Genomic DNA, 20,773 nt, shown 5'->3' with positions numbered 1-20,773 from the left:
TATACTAAAAAATTGTCGTATCTGAAATTCAAATGTAATCAGAGGTTCTGTACTATATGTGACAATCCTACTTGTACATCTACTAGACCTAAACTTTGATAGATTTTTGGACATTCCCACTAGTTTCTGTTTTTTTCCTTCTGAATCTTGTGCTGCTCCCACTGTTATTGTGCCCATGTCACCTCTCTGAACATAGACCAGATTTATTTATCCCTAGGCCGTTTTTTTACATGACAAACCCACTGTTCTGTTAGCAATATTCCTTTATGATAAACTCTAAGAAGCAATCTTAATTTTGCAGTCTTAATTGAATTAGGTGCTAGAATGTTCCTTCAAGCAGACATTTGCCTGCCATTGGGATGCAAAAATTTCTGTATGTAGTGATTAGTATTTTGGTTATTTTGGGCTTTGGCCAATGCTGATCCTCTGAGTTGACTACCACTTATGACAATTTTAGCTTTCAGACCCTCAACAAAAAAAAAAATTTAATGATGGGTTAGGACAAAAACAAGCTTCCAAATACATAGCATGTAATTATGTGTCTTAGCATGTCAACCTATGCTTACTTTTCTTCTTCACTAAGGAGCACTTGGTAAGTTCTTATCCTAAGAACTTTTTTATTAGTCAACTTACATGACTAATTCAATGGATGAAACAGGACTCTCCCAAAATTAGATAAATGATCAAAACACTCTTGCAATTTCTTCTCTGAATAACATAGCTTCTTACCATTATATGCAGCTTTGGAACATCTTATGGAAAAAATTTCAGTCTTCTGTAATTGTCTTTAATTAACCTTCTAAATATATTTTTAAAACACTCCAAATGAAGCAAGTCCATTTTCCATTTCAGGCCACTACCTTTTTTCCAAAGAAAGAACCTACAGAATATCCAAGGCCTGTACCCCCTCATTTTGTGACTGTGTTTTTAACTTGTGCTATTTAAGAAGCAGGAAAGAAACTTTAGTCTTAGCATTCAATTTCCAAATTCTGTGCATTTTAAAGCAGTGGTCTGCAAACTCTGGTAGGCATCAGAATCTCCTTTGGAGCTTCTTAGAATATTGAAGCCTTGGGGCGCCTGGGTGGTTCAGTGGGTTAAAGCCTCTGCCTTTGGCTCAGGTCGTGATCCCAGGGTCCTGGGATCGAGCCCCACATTGGGCTTTCTGCTCCACGGGGAGCCTGCTTCTTCCTCTCTCTCTCTGCCTGCCTCTCTGCCCACTTGTCATCTCTGTCTGTAAATAAATAAATAAATAAAATCTTAAAAAAAAAAAAAAAAAGAATATTGAAGCCTTGGCCTTTCACTAGATTTGGTGTGGGATCCAGCATCTACATGTCTAAGTTTCTCAGTGATTGTAATAGATCTCTAACTATAAGGTTTTATCCATATACATGATATGAGCCAAACTGAGTTCTATTCATTCTTTACATGGGTAATGAAGGGTTTTAAAGCAAATGGGAGGAGAGAAAATCCATTACAGAAATATATAAGGCAACCAAAATACATTAATCTTTTCATCTCCTGAACTCTGTTGAAATGGGTGCTATGAAATTATATTAAAAATAGTAGATCCAGGGCGCCTGGGTGGCTCAGTGGGTTAAAGCCTCTGCCTTCAGCTTGGGTCATGATCCCAGGGTCCTAGGATCGAGCCCCGCATTGGGCTCTCTGCTCAGCAGGGAGCCTTCTTCCTTCTCTCTCTGCCTGCCTCTCTGCCTACTTGTGATCTCTGTCTGTCAAATAAATAAATAAGATCTTTAAAAAAAAATAGTAGATCCTTGGATGTTTTGGTGTCTACAAAGTCTTCTGATGTTCTTTAAAAAGGTATATACATTTTACAGTTCATGAAAGAGCAAGATGTGTTTTGACACACACAAGGAAAAGTTCCTACACAATGGAACAATATGTTGAAGCTATTTTTAAAAAGCTTTATTGTACCAGTGCTACCACATTGTTTCCACATTATACATAATTCCTCTTAGAGCACAATTCAAGATAAGGGACACCATCCCGGGTCTGATTTAAAAGATTTTAGCATGGAACTTGTAAATAGCTCATCTATAAGATGATTTGCAATGACTGTACCATATCAGGACCATATTTTGAAAATATATTTTTGTAAAGAAATACATATTTTTGAAAAGAAAATATATTTTTTAAAAGAAATACATATTTAACTAATATTTTATTAGTCTATGAATTAGCTCAGATATGATTCATGATAGAAATGAGATTTTTGTATAATGATAATAAAAATATATGATTTGTCAGTGCCCCTCCCTTGAATGACACAAATAACTTTCAGGCATGTTGAAAACCGAATAACTTGAACAGAACTCATTTTGGAGATAGAAAATTTTGACTATATCGGGACTTGCTTTTCTGTAGGAAGATGCCAAATATAATATGCCTTTTAAAAGCAGGGAAATAATGTGAAAAAGATGTAAGAAGTGAAACAGAAGATGCATTAGAAAAAAGATGATTTTATTTTATATATGTATTATACATTAACTATATTAAACAAGATTGGGCTAGAATAAATACGAAGTGAAATGTATGTGAATTATAAGAGTCTAAATAATTTCTAGAAATGGTAAAAAGAATAACATTTCAGAAAATACCATCAGTAAAATAAAGCATACATAAAACAAACAGGGTACATATTTAAAATTTGAGAAAGTAAACCAGGAGGTGAAAAGTTTGTGAAAAGAGACACCAAAGATGGTGAATTTGCAAACAGTGGGAGACAGCAAACAATCAGAAGTCACTAGAATTTCATTGACTTAGAATATTCAAAAAATACTTTACAGACTTAAAAAAGATCCAAGATTAGAAATAAAGAAAGTAAAATTAACAAATGGAAGTTAACAAAGCATAGAAGGACATCAAAGCAGAGCATAGTAAAAACTTGAAATTAAAAAAATAAATGAAAACTAATTAAACAATACTTTTTAAAAGGCCAATTACTACTCAGCTACTATACTATGAGTTGCACTAGGAAGATGCGCCTGGTGTATCCCGATGTCCCATGTTTTCTTTTGGGACATGCATATCTATTAGATGGTGGGTAGAAGGAAACTAGGTTGGCTGGAGGAAGAAGAATGGTTTTTAAATTCATCACTACCAGGCTGTGGGAGAGGGATGCTGAAGCAGGTGTTACTTTACCAGGGTCAACAAAAGGGGAGATGGAGAGTGCGTGAATAACTTGATGAGCCCATGGCTGATTTGTTCATCGGGCAAAATAGGCACAGTGCCTAGGGCCCGTGATATTATAGGGGCTACAAAATCCTTTAAATCTTTGAAAATTAAAAAAAAAAAAAAGAACTTTCAGAGTCAAAGAAAATGTTTGCTTTAGATTTTTTTTTTCATACAATAGGAAAAAATGAGGATTTGGAGGCCCATGAAAATCAACTGAATTATTTGATTCATTAATTTATTTTAATGTTGGGAGGGGCCCACAAAGACACAAGAGCCCAGGGCTCATGAAAGTCAGGTGTAGCCATGGGTGTGCCTTGATGAATTCATTGACATGGTACAGGGTGAAAATGGTTGGGGTGGGCGGGGGAGGGGCAGGAAGGCGGGGGTTCTGGAAGCTGTGCTGGATGTTTTTCAATTATCACATGAATCATGTATCAGTAATCAATGATCATACGATTTTCAATGATCACATAAATCAATGGTCGATTACAAGGCCCATGTTTTTATAATCATGCAAGGAGAAAACAAAGCCTAACGTGGCCATGATAGCCAGTTTGGTCAAAGTAGGGTCTATATGCACAAAAGACACTGTGTTTGGTTTTGTTTTTCCCCTTACACCCTCTATATTTATAAGCATTTCCACGAATCACTAAAGGAAACAGCTTCTATTACAACCCTTTCTCCCAAGAGTATATATGATTGCTTCCCTATTACAGCGCTTATGGGTTTTATTCCCTCACCCACATAACTATAATTAAACAATTACTTTAATCAGCAGTTAGAGCAAGTCTGGCAGCAAAACGGTTTACTTCAGCAGCGAAATCTCTTCAAGTGATTTCACTAGCTCAGTCATGTTAGGGACCTTTGAAACTATGTCTGCAAAAATTTTCCTGCCCTTAGGTAAGTGTATGATTTGAACTAGTGGACCTGTAGTAAATGCTAACTAAGTAAGGGCTGGTTGGTTAGCTGACATCCTACATACAATACATACAATGTCTCTCTCTATATAGTACGAAACACCTGAGTGAATGTAACTATTTTATTTATTTATTCTTAAAGATTTATTTATTTTTTTGAGAGAAAGAGAGCCTAGAGGGAAGGGCAGAGGTAGAAGGAGACAAGCAGTCTCCCCCTGAGCACGGAGCTCAACTCAGGCCTCGATCTCAGGACCCTGAGATTATGACATGAGCCGAAATCAAGAGTCTGACGCCTAACCAACTAAGCCACCCAGGTGTCCCGAAAATAACTGGTTTAGAAAGCCACCTAACTGTTTATAGGCAGGGAGACTTGGCATCCTTTGGAAAAAGTATCCAAGTGATGGCTGGAATTTTGCATCCTTCATATAGAAGATGTTGCTATGTTTAAAGAGATTGTCAAGTAGAGATTTGGACCTCAGAATGCATTTTTATTCCTAAAGTAACTATCTTTTTAAAAATTTAAATGTGTGTATAAAATTGCAATATTATTGAATAGAACAGATTTTTTTTCCTTATTCTTTTTGCATGATTGATAACTGGTTTGTGTTGGTTTACAGAATAAGACTCTGAAATTATTTACTAGGGATTTCTTTTTTTTTTTTTTAAGATTTTATTTATTTATTTGACAGACAGAGATCACAAGTAGACAGAGAGGCAGGCTCCCTGCTGAGCAGAGAGCCCGATTCGGGGCTTGATCCCAGGACCCTGGGATCATGACCTGAGCTGAAGGCAGAGGCTTTAACCCACTGAACCACCCAGGGGCCCCTGAAATTATATACTAGGGATTTCTAAAAATTATGCTCTTAATACAGCGACTCCAAGGATGTAGTTGTACAAGTTAACACAGATACATCTGAGGAAATATTGAGAAAGTCTGTCAGTCACCTTTTTGTTTTATTGACACATGGCTAAAGGTAAAGCTGTTTCCAAAGAGCTGGATATCTGGCACATGATTGACAAAAGAATATAGGGAGAAAATGCATTTTTCAATTTTTAGCCATTTATGTCAGCATGTTGGAGATGTTTTTATTATTGCTCTTATGACTCAGAATAATAACTATAAGGGTCTAATTTTATAAATTGAATATAAAATGTTGATTTTCCTTTTTCTTTTTTTTCAAGAATTTATTTATTTGAAATAGAGAGAGAGCGAGAGCGAGAGCGAGAGAGAGACAGAGACAGTTCTGGCAGGGGAGGGGTTAGAGGGAGAGGGAGAAGCAGCCTCCCCAGTGAACAGGGAGCCCAACAACAACAAAATTGTGCTACCAGATTATCATATTTCGTTATCAAAGCGTTTAAAAAGGACATTTGGAGTCATCCATTGCAAAAATCTGAGTGTCATTTAATTTTTCACAATGGATTCTCTAGCAAATCAATGAGCTTTCATGTTATGGGTCAACTAATATCATTCTGTATCTTTAATCAACGGTAAATTTGGCATAGACCAGAAAAACATCTGTTAGCTCATAATTGTGTTAAAACCAACTAAAAAATACACGTGTATTCAAATGTAAGATTTATTTTGTTATCATAATTGTGCAAATTTTCATTCTGCCTTTTTCTAGAAGTCCATTTTTCTTCCAGCCTACATGATTGGGCATGTTTTGGATACAGTTTTGGATACGTTCAGAGGCTAACTGTAAATGGTCTATTTCAACCGCTTACTTTTGAAGTAAAATCCATCATTGCACATGTTCTGCAGGAAGGTCAAAGGAAATCATTTTTCCCCTTTAATTATCTTCTATCTTGAATAACTCTTTGCTGATCCATGTCTACTTTTTTAAAAGTTCCAATGAAACTTTCTCCTAAACAAGGTTCTATTGGGGGCTGCAAAAGAGTCTTACTTCTTGTGTTTAATGGTACAACAAGAATATTTATAATGTTTCTGTATTGTTTAGGACAGTTCACTGTTCACTCAATGAACTATAGGAAAAGAAATGTACAAATTGGTGTCATGTGCTGTATATTCTCTGATAAAGTTGAATTTTCTAACTGACTTTATCATATTTACCTTATTCTCTTAGAAGTTTTATAAGCTCAGGACTATACAGTCAACTTCTATTGTAGAAGAGTCACTGCATTCAACTAGCATGAAATTAAGTACTTATTTCATTTAGGAAATGAATGAGAGACAGAAAACCATCCAAGGATCAGCATGGTGAAAAGATTCATATAAGCCCCCAAAATAAATGTTTAATAAAAAAAAATATAAAAATATAGTGAATGTTGATCCCCAAATGGGGTTATGGATCAAAATTATCTTAGGAAATTAAAAAAAAAATCAAGTATTAGCCCAAATTTCTTGAAACTGAATCTTGAAGGTGGTAGGAAAGAAGAAATGATGGCGATGAGTTCCTTCCCTCCCCCAGGTGATTCTTATGTAGTCAACTGGGCAAAATTCTGTGGTTAAGCATTTGGAAAACACTGTATGATGGAATATATACAGGACAAGGAATTAAGAAATTTAGGTTCTAATCAGACCTCTGCCACCAATTAAGCTGCGAAAATTCACTTGACCTTGGTAAATTTTTGTCTCCTCAATGATGGGCTTCATTTCTAGATACTATCTTCAGTGATTTGTAAGGTCCACTTGTACCTAATGTATAATGATTCTATTAGTTTTATCTTTCATGACTTCCTAAAGCAAATCTCTACTACAGGAGTAAATAAGCAATAAAATGATTAAGTAAAACAGAAAATTAAGGGTCACCTGGGTGGCTCAGTCAGTGAAGTGTCAGACTCTTGACTTTGGCTTAAGTCGTGATTTCAGGGTCCTGGGATCAGCCCCGAGTTGGGCTCCCTGTTCAGCAGAGAGTCTGCGTCTCTCTCTCCCTCTGCCCCTCCCCTTGCTTGTACACTCTCTTTCTCTCATTCTCTCTCTCAGATAAATAAACAAAATCTTAAGAAAAAAGAAAATTGGGCTGTATCCACAAATAAAATCTGCAGCACAGGACTGAACAGTGTGCTCTACCAGGAATTTCTGCACATGTATGCAAGTTTTTACTTGTATCTGTCACCTCGATTATATCCATCAGTGGTCAACAAGTTAGAAAACCCTGTGGCTACACATCAATTCTTACCATTTCAAAAGTCTGAGACCTCTTGTACCTCTAAACATTAGTCCAAGAGATTTGCAAATGTGCAATGTATTTTCCCATCTTGCCAGTCTTCTCAAACACCATTCTGATGATCTACTAGTCCCTCCTAATCAGAGAATAGAAGCGTCTACATCAGCATAATTAATAATTTCTTCATCATTGGCTTTAGTCATTACATATGTACACTATGTGTATCCCTGATTTATACCACTACATTGAATGGTATCTAACCCAAGTGCCTACCGCGTGGTACAAAAAAGAAACCCAAGAAATATTTGTTTAACTAATAAAAGCAGCAAGGAAAGAAGGGAAGGGAAAGTAAGAGGTAGAAGGAAAGATGTTGGGCTTATTTAATGAGAATAATGAAACTCTCCACATCAGTAGGAGCCACATCATCCATTTCCAATAGCTTATGAATCTCCCATGGGCATTGCATGGAGGTAAGCAGACATCCCTTTAATGTGAAACAAAACAAACATAATGTAACATTGAGCAGAAAAACGTTCAGAATCGATTCCAAAAAGGAGAGCTCACCTTTTTTTAAGCAGAGGCTTCCATTGACTGGTTTCCCCTCCTGGTTGATATCTATTTTCATCCAGCTATGGAGGTATTTCCTGTCCTTCTTGACCACTACCTTGGAGCCTTGTTTCTTGAGAAAGAGAGAGGTATTTTCCACCTCAAGGAACCCTTCCTGCTCATGGCAAGTCCATCGGGGTGCCTGGGAGCAGTGGGTAGAGATAGCTGATAGGGAAGGGCCACGAGAATTGGAGATGCCCAGGCACAGAGCAGATTTAACATGAAGGAGTTTTCCATCCTCAGTCCACATCCACTGCTGGTTCTGGCTGGTCGCATCACACAAACCCACGACCACTCTCTTATTTTTGGAAAGGCACTCTTGCTTATGGACATGGACAATCTGAAACCCCTCTGGAAGACGAGAGACTCATAAGGTAGTGTGTAGAAAATTATAAGGCCCATCAGAAAACAAAACAACCCACTCACAAATCAGCCAAATGACAATATGAGGCTGACTCATCTTTTGTTATTGCTATCGTTTCAAGTGAATATTCCCAGATTCAAAACGTATGATTTAAAATCCCAAGGCTGACAATATCAAAATGTCATACTTTGCTCCCTTTCTTTTACTTTCACATGCCTCGGGGGAAGAAAACACACTCCCATTGAAATAATGAAAGGATTCGTGGAAAAGACACGAAACAATTAAGAGAACGTGGTGTGATACTTGAAGCCAATTAGTTAAATATGCTGTCGAACCATTTCTAGTCTTTCCATCTCAGCACCATCCTGCTCTCTAAAAAGCCCCCCCCTTTCCAATTCTGAAGTTACCACTGTAGTATTTGTATACAAATTACATCGTTTGAATACATGTTTAAAAATTAGCTGTATTTATCCAAAAACAAAACAAAACAAATTTTCCCACCCGTCTAAACCTTCTTGGCTATTAGCAACCAAAGAAGGTATTGATGATCACAAACACCATTTCTTACAGTCTTGGAGAGAAGCATTTCTCTATATCGTGACAATACCTACGACTTGCCCTCGATAAATAGTAGACTAAAAAATATCAGCATTTCTCAACATAAAAAAATTAAACATCCAATTGTTAAACATCAGTATTAAAACGTGAAATATTCAGACTCAGAAATCATATTCTGAACTTTTACCTAATTCGCTCAGCTCTCTCATGAAAATATTCAGACCTTCCTTCCAAATAACAACTTCCAAATAAAACACACCACAGTTCTTCACCTCCTAGAGCTACATCTCCTCAGACTTTCTTTCTTTAACACGCACACAAAACAAACCTATAACCTGATAAGGGAAAAACATGGAGAATGCCCCAGGCTGTTACACAATCATCAAAATTTCTCCTCAGGGTGCTTTACTCTGTGCTGTAAAGATGCCATCTCAGGAGCAGCCCGAGGCATTTGGAGGACGTGTGGAGACCATTTGTTTTCTTTTAGGGAGAAATCTCAACGGCGTGGACAGAGCTGTCTCCTTTTATTCCTCCTCCTCATCGTCTTTGGTTAAACTGCCATGGAGACCTGGCTCCATTTCCGCCCTAGCTCAGACATTCTTCAAAGGACAGAGACTCCTCTGCTGGCTGGTGGAGAAACACCACCAGAGAGAGGCAAGCCCACTCACCTGAATTCCCAAAGATCAAGCAGGTAAGAAGCGCCATGTAAAATTCAGCCTCCATTTTCCACTTCACAACTGTTCATGCTTTGCTTGGGGGGGAAAAAAATCTCCCAGATAAGAGAAGCAAAGACTAGGAAGGAAATGTGCCTTCATGGTGGGGGAAAAAGTCAGTGACGAGCACTTCCTCCTATTGAATTGTTTGGGGAAGTTTTACACCAGTGTCCCTTTGTCTGTTTCCTTAGAAAGAAGGGATTAGGATCACCTCTCCTATTTTACGGAGAAAAAATTCTGGCCTCCAAGAGTGGAATAAAACTTGTAAGTTTTCTCCTGCATCCCTGTGGCCCATAACGACTTCTTAACCTCAAGAGGGAAGAGAGGAATTGCAATCTTAGGTAACTGAATGTTCCTAAAAAATTATGCCTCTTCAGGTGATGTTGATTCTGCTGAATAAACATAAGGCATGTAATTTATGAGGGTCTATGACAAGTGACATAAAGACATAAACATGTACTGTTTGTCTAATGATAGGCTGGGAGTCTATTGAGGAAAACCACATAATGATGGCACTTCTAGATCATTATTCCTCAAGTGATGACAATATTACATTGCGAGATAGTTATCTCTGCTGGGGAGAGGCAGAGCCTAAAATTAAACCCATCTCATTATCTATGCCAGGCTTCCCCCAAAACATAATAGCGTCTTTCCAGTAGAGGGGGGGAAAAAGCATATGCTTTACTCAATACTTAGTATTAAGAGTAGTTTATTGGCAGTATGAAACAAAGTCAACATAGCTGCATTAAAAATTCATACTTGAGCAGAACATCTAGTGTTTGCTGAGTGCATTTTTTTTAAAATTTTGTCTCTTGAGGATGAAAACCTTTCAGAAATTTAAGAATATCCAAGGCAGCATCCTTTTGAAGAACTTCTGGGAATGGGACAGGTTACTTCATTCCCAAAGGCATCTGCCTTTTTGTGTGTGTGGGGGGGGAGATTCTAGGTAGACAGAATATTCAAAAATTCCTTCTTAGTAAAAGAGAGACAGGTATTTAAAATTCTGGATACATCATTGTTGCTACAAATTTGTTTTTCCCTTTTAAAGTAAAATGACTCACAATGTAGAAATACAGTGGCTGGAGTTCTGGAGCAGAAACCATCTCCATGTCCAATAATAGAGATTAAATACATACACACCCAGTGACAATCATTGTGCTCTGTAATTGATTGACAGGAGGTACTGATAAATACACATTTCATAGGTAATATTATCAAGACACATTTCCATATAAAATAGTACTGCTTTTGATTTTTTTTTTCCAAAAACAAGGACTTATTTGTTAAAAATCCATTATCAATCACTTGCGACCTTAACGGCAAGATTCTGGTAACTGAGAAAGGTAATAGCACTTAAAACAGGAACAGTTTAACAGCTGACAGTCCATTCACAAGACAGGTTTTGCAAACATTAAAGCATCTAAACACACAATAATAATGTCTTCAGCAGCTCTTCCCGTTGTCATCTGATGACATATGTCACCGAGGATTTCATAACATACATTCTGTGTGGCAGGTAGTCAATACGGAAAAACAAAATCCTCCTTAGCTGTGGGATACCTATCATACCTCCATCAGCATAGGACCTTCAGAATAATTTAGGGGATGCTTACAAATGCATTCATATACACAAGGGGCTGCCGATCTGTAATTGTTGCCATCTTCTATGATCCGTGCCACAGCTCCGCTTCAGGACTTCGCTTTCCTTCCACGGCAGGAAGCTCCTTCTAGAAGCCTCGGGTGGGTAATTGGTTAACTACCCCTAGAGCTGGAGGGTCTGGTAAATCTTCAGAGAATCACTGGACAGTTTCTGCCGAGAGTCTGCTCTCATACAGGCACAGAGCGTGGTGCACGAATTCATACTGCTCACTAGTTTGGACCATTCCGCCCCTATAAGGATGAGAGAATACAAGAACTTCTTACTGCTAATATCCTGCAGTCTTAAGTCACAGAGACCACATCCAAGCTGGGGTATTACGCCAAAGACACAGAACAGTTGACCTGCTGATTCTTTTGTGATGCCTCTTACCTCCTGTGTCCAAATGACCCAACTGGTGAGCCTCATATGCTAATGTACAGAGAGGGGTTAACACAGTGCCCAGGAATCACTAGACATTTGATTAATTTTTACCTACATACCGTTACTGGGGAAGCAGTACTGCTTATTGGTTAAATACTTAGACTTTGGAACGACCGGCTGTCTGAGTTGGAATCCCTCCTATACCAATTCTTAGCTGTGTGCTTCTTGCACATGTTGTCTTAAAAATTATCCTTAAGCATTTTATGGTTTTAATGTTATTATAAATATTGGTTTTGATTTTACCTCTAATCGTTCATTGCTATGAAACAAAAACCTTTGTTGTTTCAGTTTCCTCCTCTGTTAAAGTGGGATAACAACAGTACCTATTGCCAGGATTCTTGGCAGGTGTTAAAGAAATTCACGGACCTGGAGTGTGAGTATCGGGTGTCTCTCATTCATCTCATGTTAAAATGGTTTATGCACTTGGTTTAAAAGTGAAGTTGGTTTACGGGGCACCTGGGTGGCTCAGTGGGTTAAGGCCTCTGCCTTCAGCTCAGGTCATGATCCCATAGTCCTGGGATGGAGCCCCGAGTCAGGCTCTCTGCTCTGCAGGGAGCCTGCTTCCTCCTCTCTCTCTTTGCCTGCCTCTCTGCCTACTTGTGATCTCTGTCTGTCAAATAAATAAATAAAAATTAAAAAAAAAAAACAAAAAACTGAAGTTGGTTACCGACCAAAACTCAGCTGTGAAGTGTGGCTCTTTGTACAAGTAAAAAGAACAACTGTCTGGGAATAGTCTATTTGAGTATGTGATAGGGAAACGGCCTTAGTCTTTTTTTTTTTTTAAATTATTTTTATTAACATTTCATGTATTATTTGCCCCGGAGGTAGAGGTCTGTGAATCGTCAGGCTTATACACTTCACAGCACTTACCACATCACATACCCTCTCCAATGTCCATCACCCAACCACCCAGCCTTAGTCTTTAGGTGTGGTATGCCGGGTATCTAAACACAATAGTGGGCGGGCTCTTCAATGAGTTGGGGAAAAAGGAATTGACTCTTGCTTTTTTCCCCTTTGTTATCATCATTATCATCACTGGTTACTCAGAGGTACCTTTTGTTACTGGATTAATAGAAGGCCGCTCCTCATTCCACGTTTGTAGATAAAGTAGATATATCATATTTTGCTCTTTATAATAAGGATTATTTACTTGGCAAAGCTACCCATAGTGGTATAAATGTTACTTACAGCTCATGCTCACTGCGTAACTGAAACACTATTAGGAGTCTCTGTGACTGTGTGATCATACAACTCATTTTGAAATTACGTTTTGGCCAGTTCTCCCTAGTGGTTGTTGCTATCATTCAAAATAATTCTTTCTAGACCATGTAAGCACTCAACTTAAAAACAAGATAGATTGTTTCCCTGGAATGTGATTTCTGGTTGATGGTAATAATTAAGACTGAGCTTACGTTTGTCAACCTCTATAAATATAAGCTTACAAGATATTAAGATATTAAGCCTTCACCCTTCTAAACTAAGCAGAGATGTTAAGTTAGTAAGATTTCATCCTTCCAAATTAAACTAAGCAGCTTGACATGATGCCACAGTGATGTGTTTGGCAAGGAAAAAAGGTAAATTTTAGGGACAGCAACTTAATGGCAGAAGTATTCATCAGTCTTTCCCTCCGCAACTAGACATTTTGTTGTACTCAAGGCAACTTTCTGGCTAATGTGTTCCTTGGTCATGAGTTGACAACTTACGGAGGATGTGACAGTTCTTCTTAGCTGGATGGGAGCTTCTGAGCACACCTAAAACCACAGCAGGTGTCCGAAAGATGCAGGCTTTGACTGTGAAACTTAAGAGATCCATTCACAGAAAATATTAGGGCAGCTCGAGGGAGCTGGCCTCACATAGCTCAGAGAACCATCTTTGGTTCTTTAGGTCTTCCTCTTTGAATTGCTAATGGTACGAGAAGTCTTATATGTGCTCAATCTCCTGGGCTCTGGGTTCTTAACTCCCTCACCAATTACTTCACTTTGAAGTAAACTCTTGCCTTTCTTATCTCTTCTGGTGGGCACTGGTATTTATGTGTCCAGCTAGTGCATGAACAAAGACATAGCCCAAGCTTTCATACCCATGTGACCCCCAAATGGGTCAGCAGTGTATTTTCTTACTCGGAGTATATTTTCTCTGACGTTCTGTTACCTACCTCAAGGGTGTTTCGAAACAGCCAGCAAAGACGGGGAAACAAACCGATCAGTTGTAGGTTAGCAAAATTCTTGGGAGTCTGAAGGCTTATGGAAGGTGTGTGAGAAATTTTTACTTCCCACATCATTTGGAAAGAATTGGCACCAGAAGGATCCTCAGAGAGAAGGATCCCCAGGGATCATTTATCCCAATCACCAGCACAGCGCAGCCTTTCCAGGAGGGAGCATTCTACGAGGCCGGTGATCAGCTGCTTTCCGCTGGGATGCTCAGTGGGGAGGAGGGGTCTCATAAGAAAAGCAGCTTTTCCCCAAGTTGCAGGAAAGCTTCTGAGGAGATCAAAATGAATCTGCTCCTTTCTAACTGTCACCTCATTGGTCAAACTGAAATAAACCCCCCCCCCAAAAAAAGTCTAAAGGCTCCTCTCGTAGTCACACAATAGCTTTCTAAATGCTGGAAAACAACCATCAAAGTCCTATAATCTTTTCTTCTCTAGACTAAACATCCTGTGGTCCTTCAAAACTTCTATAAAGCTTGGTTTCCCGGTCACTCACCAATCTCATCTCCCTCTTCTGTAGGCCATTTTATCAAAGATGACCTTCTCAGAGTGTTGTGTCTACTCGCGACAGGGTCTAGTCAGTGGGAACATTGTCTCCTTTGGGCTGCCTGTCATAGGCCAATGAGTCTGCATTTGCAGGTACATCAGATGACAAGATGTCACTGTGCCTGCCTAGAGCCCTGTGCCCAGCAAGCATTTTTAGGATACTGAGTGAAGGTTCAGGCTAATGAAAAAGCCTGCAGGATTTTTTTTTTTTTAAGTGTGAAAATGACAGTTTGCTCTCACCTGTACTTAAGCTATTGAATTTTTGAAACTAAATGCAGGATTTTTATTCATTCCTATTAATATCAACTTGGCTTCAGCACATAGTTCCTAATTATTATCACCACTATTTCTATCCTTCCGTATGTTAGCTTTTCATTTCTCACTCCCAGCTTTGTGTCTTCCAGATATGTAATAAGCATGTCTTACTTCTTTTTAACTGTCATTTATAATGGAGTAGAAAAAGAGAGGGCCAAGGTGAGGTCTTTATTGTAAGTAATTGGATATCATGTTATACACTGTCTATCCCTTTCCAAAATTATTTCCAATTAGGTGGTAGAGGTCCTTTAAGGGCAGGCATGATGTCACAGTCTTCTCAGATGCGCAACAGTGACAAGTGCTTACTAGTCCTAAGTAAATACCTGCCATGTAGATTACCCAGGCCATGCTAGTTTCATCTCATATGAAAGCAAATAAACTCTGGGCTAAAAGAAGGCAAGAGGCATTACAGGATGCATTCACTGGTGTCTGGTTCAAATTCAGGGACTTGTTACAATCCTCTCTGAAACTGTTTAGTAAATGTCTAATTTCATATATTGGTATCTACTTTACTAGGTAGATCTTTGTAAGAACAGATTTTAAACAGTCTTTTTATTGGCTGGCCATGGTAAAAAAGATCCCCCAAAGCTAATACAGTTCCTGTATACAAAATTCAGTTATATGATAAATGAATAATGTTAGATTATATGGAACCCTCAGGAGAGCCCTCTCATAATTCAACCCCAGGACCCCTCTGACTTGGTCCCTTGGTACCTTTCAGGTCAGACCGGGCTCCTTGTACTTGCCAAAGTCCAGATCCATATCACTGATGTAAAGTTGGTAACGCAAGCTGGTCTTGGAACAGAAGAAGCAGGGATGCTCTTTTCATTGCTTTTAAAAACCATCCTCCAACTCCCTTTTAAAGAGCAGGCACTAAAATAAACTCTGACCTCCAGCAGATCATAGTTTAAATTGAACCTAGGTTGATTTTAAAAGATTTCCGTGCCATTCAAGATGACACTTCAGTGGAGAACGCCTATGGGGCCCAAAATAGATGGACCATCATGAGTCAGACAGCATGCACCAACATTACTCAATACATTATAGGAAAGTATCGTCTCCTGGAGAATCCTTTAAGTACGAAGCTGTTTCCCAGAGTTCCAGATTTCCCAGATCAAAAAGAAACAAGATATGCTTTTCTAATACTTTCTGCCAAGCTGGAATGAGTTTATAAAAAAATGTTTTGAAAAAACTATAGGTCAAGGGGACCCAGTGAGTTGTAAGAGTGATCGTGGCTGTGAAAGGTTTGGAATGCCAAGGTGTCGGGTTCATCCCCAGTAGGGACCAAAGGGGGTTAAGAGAGAAAAAGACACCGTATACCGCTGTCCAAACAAATCCCTTCTCCAACACTTACGAGCTGCTTTACCTTACTACAAAACCTTTGCAGCATTCCGTTTTCTTGTCTGCGAAATGATGAGGTAGTAACATAGTGGTTCCTAACTTAGAGCATTGCCGTGAGCAAGGACGGGGACCGTCCATTTAAAATGCTTGTTACAGGGGCGCCTGGGTGGCTCAGTGGGTTAAAGCCTCTGCCTTCGGCTCAGGTCATGATCCCAGGGTCCTGGGATCGAGCCCCGCATTGGGCTCTCTGCTCAGCGGGGAGCCTGCTTCACCTCCTCTCTCTCTGCCTGCCTCTCTGCCTACTTGTGATCTCTGTCTGTCAAATAAATAAATAAAATCTTACAAAAAAAAATGCTTGTTACACAGCCCAGCACATTCAGACACCACACTGCTGGCTGCTGCTACAGTTCTGGTTACACTTCGGTGCTCTCTGGTTGGACACGACTGCCTGGAAGGCTAAGGGATGGGGTCTCTGAAGGCCTTGGGGAACTGAGAACACACTTGGCAGAGGACAGACTGTAGCCTCGCTGGGGCAAGCCTAGGTGGAAAGATCCAAATACGTCTCTAAATATTACCCAGCCTAGAAGTCTGCTACCGCGGAGGCAGGTGATGTCATGGACAGAAGTGGGCTTGGAGTCTGACAGATTCAAGTCTGAATCCTTGCTTTTGAACCAACTTGCTATAAGATTTTGGACAAATCATTTAATCCTTCCCAGCTGGGGTTTCCTCACTTATAAAATGACATTAATGCCAAACCCTGTCATTGTGAGGATTAAGTGAGTCAGGCCATATCAATGTCTAGACAAAAGGCTCGCACAGAATTCTTTTGGGTTTTTTTTAGGTGGTTTTTTTTTTTTTTTTTTTTAGATTTTATTTACTTATTTGCCAAAAATAGAGAGCACAAGCAGGGGAAGCAGAAGGAGAGGGAGAAGCAGGCTCCCCACTGAGAAAGGAGTCAGATGTGGGGCTCGATCCAACGACCCTGGGATCATGACCTAAACCAAAGGCAGACACTCAACCAATAGACACGCAACCAACTCAGTCACCCAGGTGTCCCGCTTCACAGAATTCTTAAAAGCCTAAGGTTCTGCTTGGTCCCTGAGGCCATGGCGGGGTGGAGGAGGTTGGATTTTAGGAATAGCTTCTAATCCCAGTTTTGACCAAGGCAGTAGTGCCTCTTACTTTATTTCATTTGTTTTTTAAGATTTATTTATTTATTTATTTTGGGGGGAGAGAGAGAGAGAAAAAAATACTCATGAACACGGGGTGGGGGAGGGGCAGTGGGGGAGAGAGAATGTCGAGCAGATGCCCCTCAGAGCACAGACCCTGACTCAAGGCTTGATCTCAGACCCTGAGGTCATAACCTGAGCTGAAATCAAGAGTCAGGCACCGAACAGACTAAGCCACCCAGGGGTCCCTATTTTATTTATTTTTTATTATTTTTTTTTATGTTGATGTTCTGTGGAAGATTTTGTCTTCCCAATATTTTGTTGCGTGTTGTTCATGAGAAATTTGAAAGCCACTGGCCTGCCAAACGGTATTTACCTAGTAAGGTTTCAAGTTTTGCAAGTTTAAAAAAATTTTTTTTAAATTAATATGTATTTTTAATTTTTTTATTTAGAGAGAGAGAGTGCTCACGTGAGTGGGGAAGGGCAGAGAGAGAAAGAGAGAGAATCTTAAGCAGGCTCCTTGCTCAGCGTGGAGCCGGACGTGGGGCTCAACTGATCTCACGATCCTGAGATCATGACCCGAGCCAAAATTGAGTCAGACGCTTAACTGACTGAGTCTCCAAGTTTTGCAAGATTGAAATGAGAATCCATAAAATGCTTAGCACAGTGATTGTTATGTAGTGAGTACTTACATAAATACTACACATTTTTTTTCTTATTCTTTTGGTAAGTGTTTGGCTAACCTGATACCTAGAATGATTACACACCTGATTTGTTTGGGACAGTCCTGGTTCACTCTTGTCCTGTGTAACTATTAATAGAGCCACCCTTCACTTCCAAAGGGTGCCTTGCTGTGGATGGTAAGTTTTTTGTTCACCCTAATTCTGCCCTGTCCCATGTCATGGAAGGTCATTCCCCCTCACTATACAGTGGTGTTGTTGGCGGCTACAAGGCTCTGATTTCTCGGTGGCCACAGAATATGAACACAATATTCGGCGAGGCCAGAGAGGATTCAGATATACCGCTCTTCTAGAAGTGTCAGATATCTCCTATCACATTAGCCTGACCAAACACAAAAAAAATCAGTGTCTTCTGTCTCCATGCCGGGAAGCACGTAGCTCTGTCAGCTGGGGGTGGACTCACGTTAGAAGGAAAATAAATGTAGTTTTTTCCTTTCGCTACTTGGGAGGGTGTGTTGAAAAAAGCCCTCCAGATGCCCAGGAGAGAGATTTGGTTTTTAACATGTTAAAATTGTGACCTTTTGTGACTATTAACTCACACATACAGACAGCAACAGCCTTTCCTGCTGCCCCGCCCAGCCCGTATCCGGTCTAATCAGTAGACAGAAGAAATTCTACAGCGGTGACTCACTTCTGGGCTAACAATGGAACTTACGCTCCTTGGCTTTTTATTATTTTTGAATCTGGAATTCTTTTGGTAAAGTTTGGTACAGTAAATTTAGAACAAAAGGTGTGGATGTTAATGTGCCTCATGGGTAAAACTTCGACAGCTTGGGCGTGAGTCAAGCCAGGCTAATGTCTGCTGCTGTAACTCAGGTGTCTTGAGCAAAGGTTTTCCTCAGGTCTTTATATAGAAGTCATATGAAAGAGGGAGAATTTAAACATAAGTGTTCTGACTCATTGTGACCAGGTACTCTGAACTCAGACACTTTCTCTGGAATAGCTGTGTTCCACACATTTATGCCCTATTTATAGGGCATAAAACCAGACAGATCCAATGATAATCCAATCATAATTCACTACTCTAGCATATTTTGAATTCCATTTTTTTCCCCTGAAAATTAACCAATTTTCTTCTGAACACCCAGGTTAACACTCAATTAATTAACTCCAAGTTGAGAAGAAGGAAAAAGTTGTCCTGGCAACCACTTGGGAGATACATTTGGCATAATCTGTTTTATAAGAGGACCTCTTGTTATGGTCTCAGGAACTGTGATGTCAAGCAAATAAGCCCATACCAATTTTGGGGGCTTTATTCTTAAGTTTCCTTAAAAGAACGAAATGAAAACATTTAATTTCTGATCTTCAAATGAGATCTTTGGAATTCACTAATTAAGGGGATCTTTGCAATGAGTTGGGAATGCAGGGAGATATGGATAAATGTTAAGGGTAGAACTGATAAAAATTATACCAACAGGTGGAAATTTTAGCTTTGGAATTATTTTAAACAAGTTTTGGAAACAAAGAATACTTTGGGGACACACATTAGCCTAGAAAACTGATGGCTTACATATATGCCTCCTCTTGGGTTGTTATAGTTAAAAAAAAAAGAGAGAGAAAAATCATCACACTGGAGTGATTAATCAAAACATTTAAACAATGATATGACGCACATTGGAAGCATTTTTCTATCCTGTCTGGGAAGCCACAAGCAAGGTCTTTGGATGTAATTCCAATTCAGGCCTCCAAGGTAAGGATGTACAAAGACAACAACAGATTTCACCAGTGACTCTCTAGAAGGAGGATTAGACAGATTGTTTCCTGTTTCTGGGGAAGAAAAAAAAAGGGAAAGAAAAAGGCCTTGGGACTGCATAGTATTTTATGTGCTTCACTTCCCAAATTCTGTTTTCAAGTTCTTCCAGGGTCCAAAGGTGCCAAGCAAGATTAAAAGAAATTTGATGGGAAGAAATTGTCTGAGGTCAACCTCCCAGGGAATGCATTCCTTTCATCCCTGCCTAGATGTCTTCTGATGGCCACATATTGTTCTTTAGTCATTCTCTATGTGCGTGGAAGGCATTTTTTTAGTTTTCTGGGCCATTTTATTATGATGGATTATTATTATTTTTCAAAGGGACAGGTGTATCTTTCATATTCAGTGTACAAATGTACACTGTCACTATTTCTGTCACTATTTCATACTGCAAAACCCTGGCACACAGAAGCTTAAATGATTCTTTTGTAGCAGGAACTAAATACAGTAAATCTCACTGGTTTTGCTTTAACAGCAACAAGGGTTGTCAGTTAGATGGGATATTCATAACAATGTGGTGATGTTTAAGATTAAGAGATTTAAGGAGCTCCCGGGTGGCGCAGTTGTTAAGTATCCAATTCTTGGTTCGGCTCAGGTCGTGATCTCAGGGTCATGAGATCGAGCCCCCTAGTCGGGCTCCATGTTCAGTGCAGAGTCTGCTTCAGACTCTTGCTCCCTCTCATTCTGCCTCTCCCTGCTGTGTGCTTTCTCTCTCTAAAATAAGCGAATTAAAAAAAGAAAAAGATTAGAAGATTTAAGCCAGATATGAAAGGTCTCCGTAATAAAACATGATTTCAGTTTAGTGTCAATGTTATAGGTCCTTTTTTTTTTCACCATAATTTTTGAAAACTGTTGACCTATGTATGTACGGTAACCTTTCATTAATACAAAAACATGATTGAACAAAATATCCTTTTTTGTCATGCTGGTCAATAGAAAGTTCATTGTATTTATCATATTCAGCTATTAATAATAGTCTAAGCTGAAACCACCAGACTTAAGCCATTTTCCCTGGTTTATACAGCACCTAGTTCAGGGTCATTGTCAAAGGCAGGGCTAGAATGGGAACCTCCTCTCAAACTGTATGTAACCGAATTCAGTCTCCTACTCCAGAAAACAACAGTGTTTTGGGAACCAAACAAATTCAG

General features: G+C 39.3%; 2 protein-coding genes across 3 annotated transcripts in view; both read right to left on the bottom strand.

The window, feature by feature from the left end:
* PTPRB (protein tyrosine phosphatase receptor type B) overlaps positions 1–9,503 on the bottom strand; it is a 113,307-nt gene extending 103,804 nt beyond the window's left edge. For both annotated transcript variants that reach the window (XM_080811991.1, XM_080811992.1), the window contains exons 1-2: positions 9,434–9,503; positions 7,802–8,194 (exon numbers count right to left, since the gene is read on the bottom strand). In XM_080811991.1, the coding sequence (XP_080668117.1) occupies positions 7,802–8,194; positions 9,434–9,488 (448 nt within the window). In that variant the 5' untranslated portion in view covers positions 9,489–9,503. The remainder of the gene's footprint in view (positions 1–7,801; positions 8,195–9,433) is intronic.
* Positions 9,504–10,172: 669 nt separating this feature from the next.
* PTPRR (protein tyrosine phosphatase receptor type R) overlaps positions 10,173–20,773 on the bottom strand; it is a 241,700-nt gene continuing 231,099 nt past the window's right edge. The window contains exon 14 of the mRNA XM_080811874.1: positions 10,173–11,368. Coding sequence (XP_080668000.1) covers positions 11,275–11,368 — 94 coding nt within the window. The 3' untranslated portion in view covers positions 10,173–11,274. The remainder of the gene's footprint in view (positions 11,369–20,773) is intronic.

This window comes from Martes martes (assembly GCF_963455335.1).
Source record: "Martes martes genome assembly, chromosome: 8".
Taxonomy (NCBI): Eukaryota; Metazoa; Chordata; class Mammalia; order Carnivora; family Mustelidae; genus Martes; species Martes martes.
This window is presented reverse-complemented; position numbering and strand designations above follow the sequence as displayed.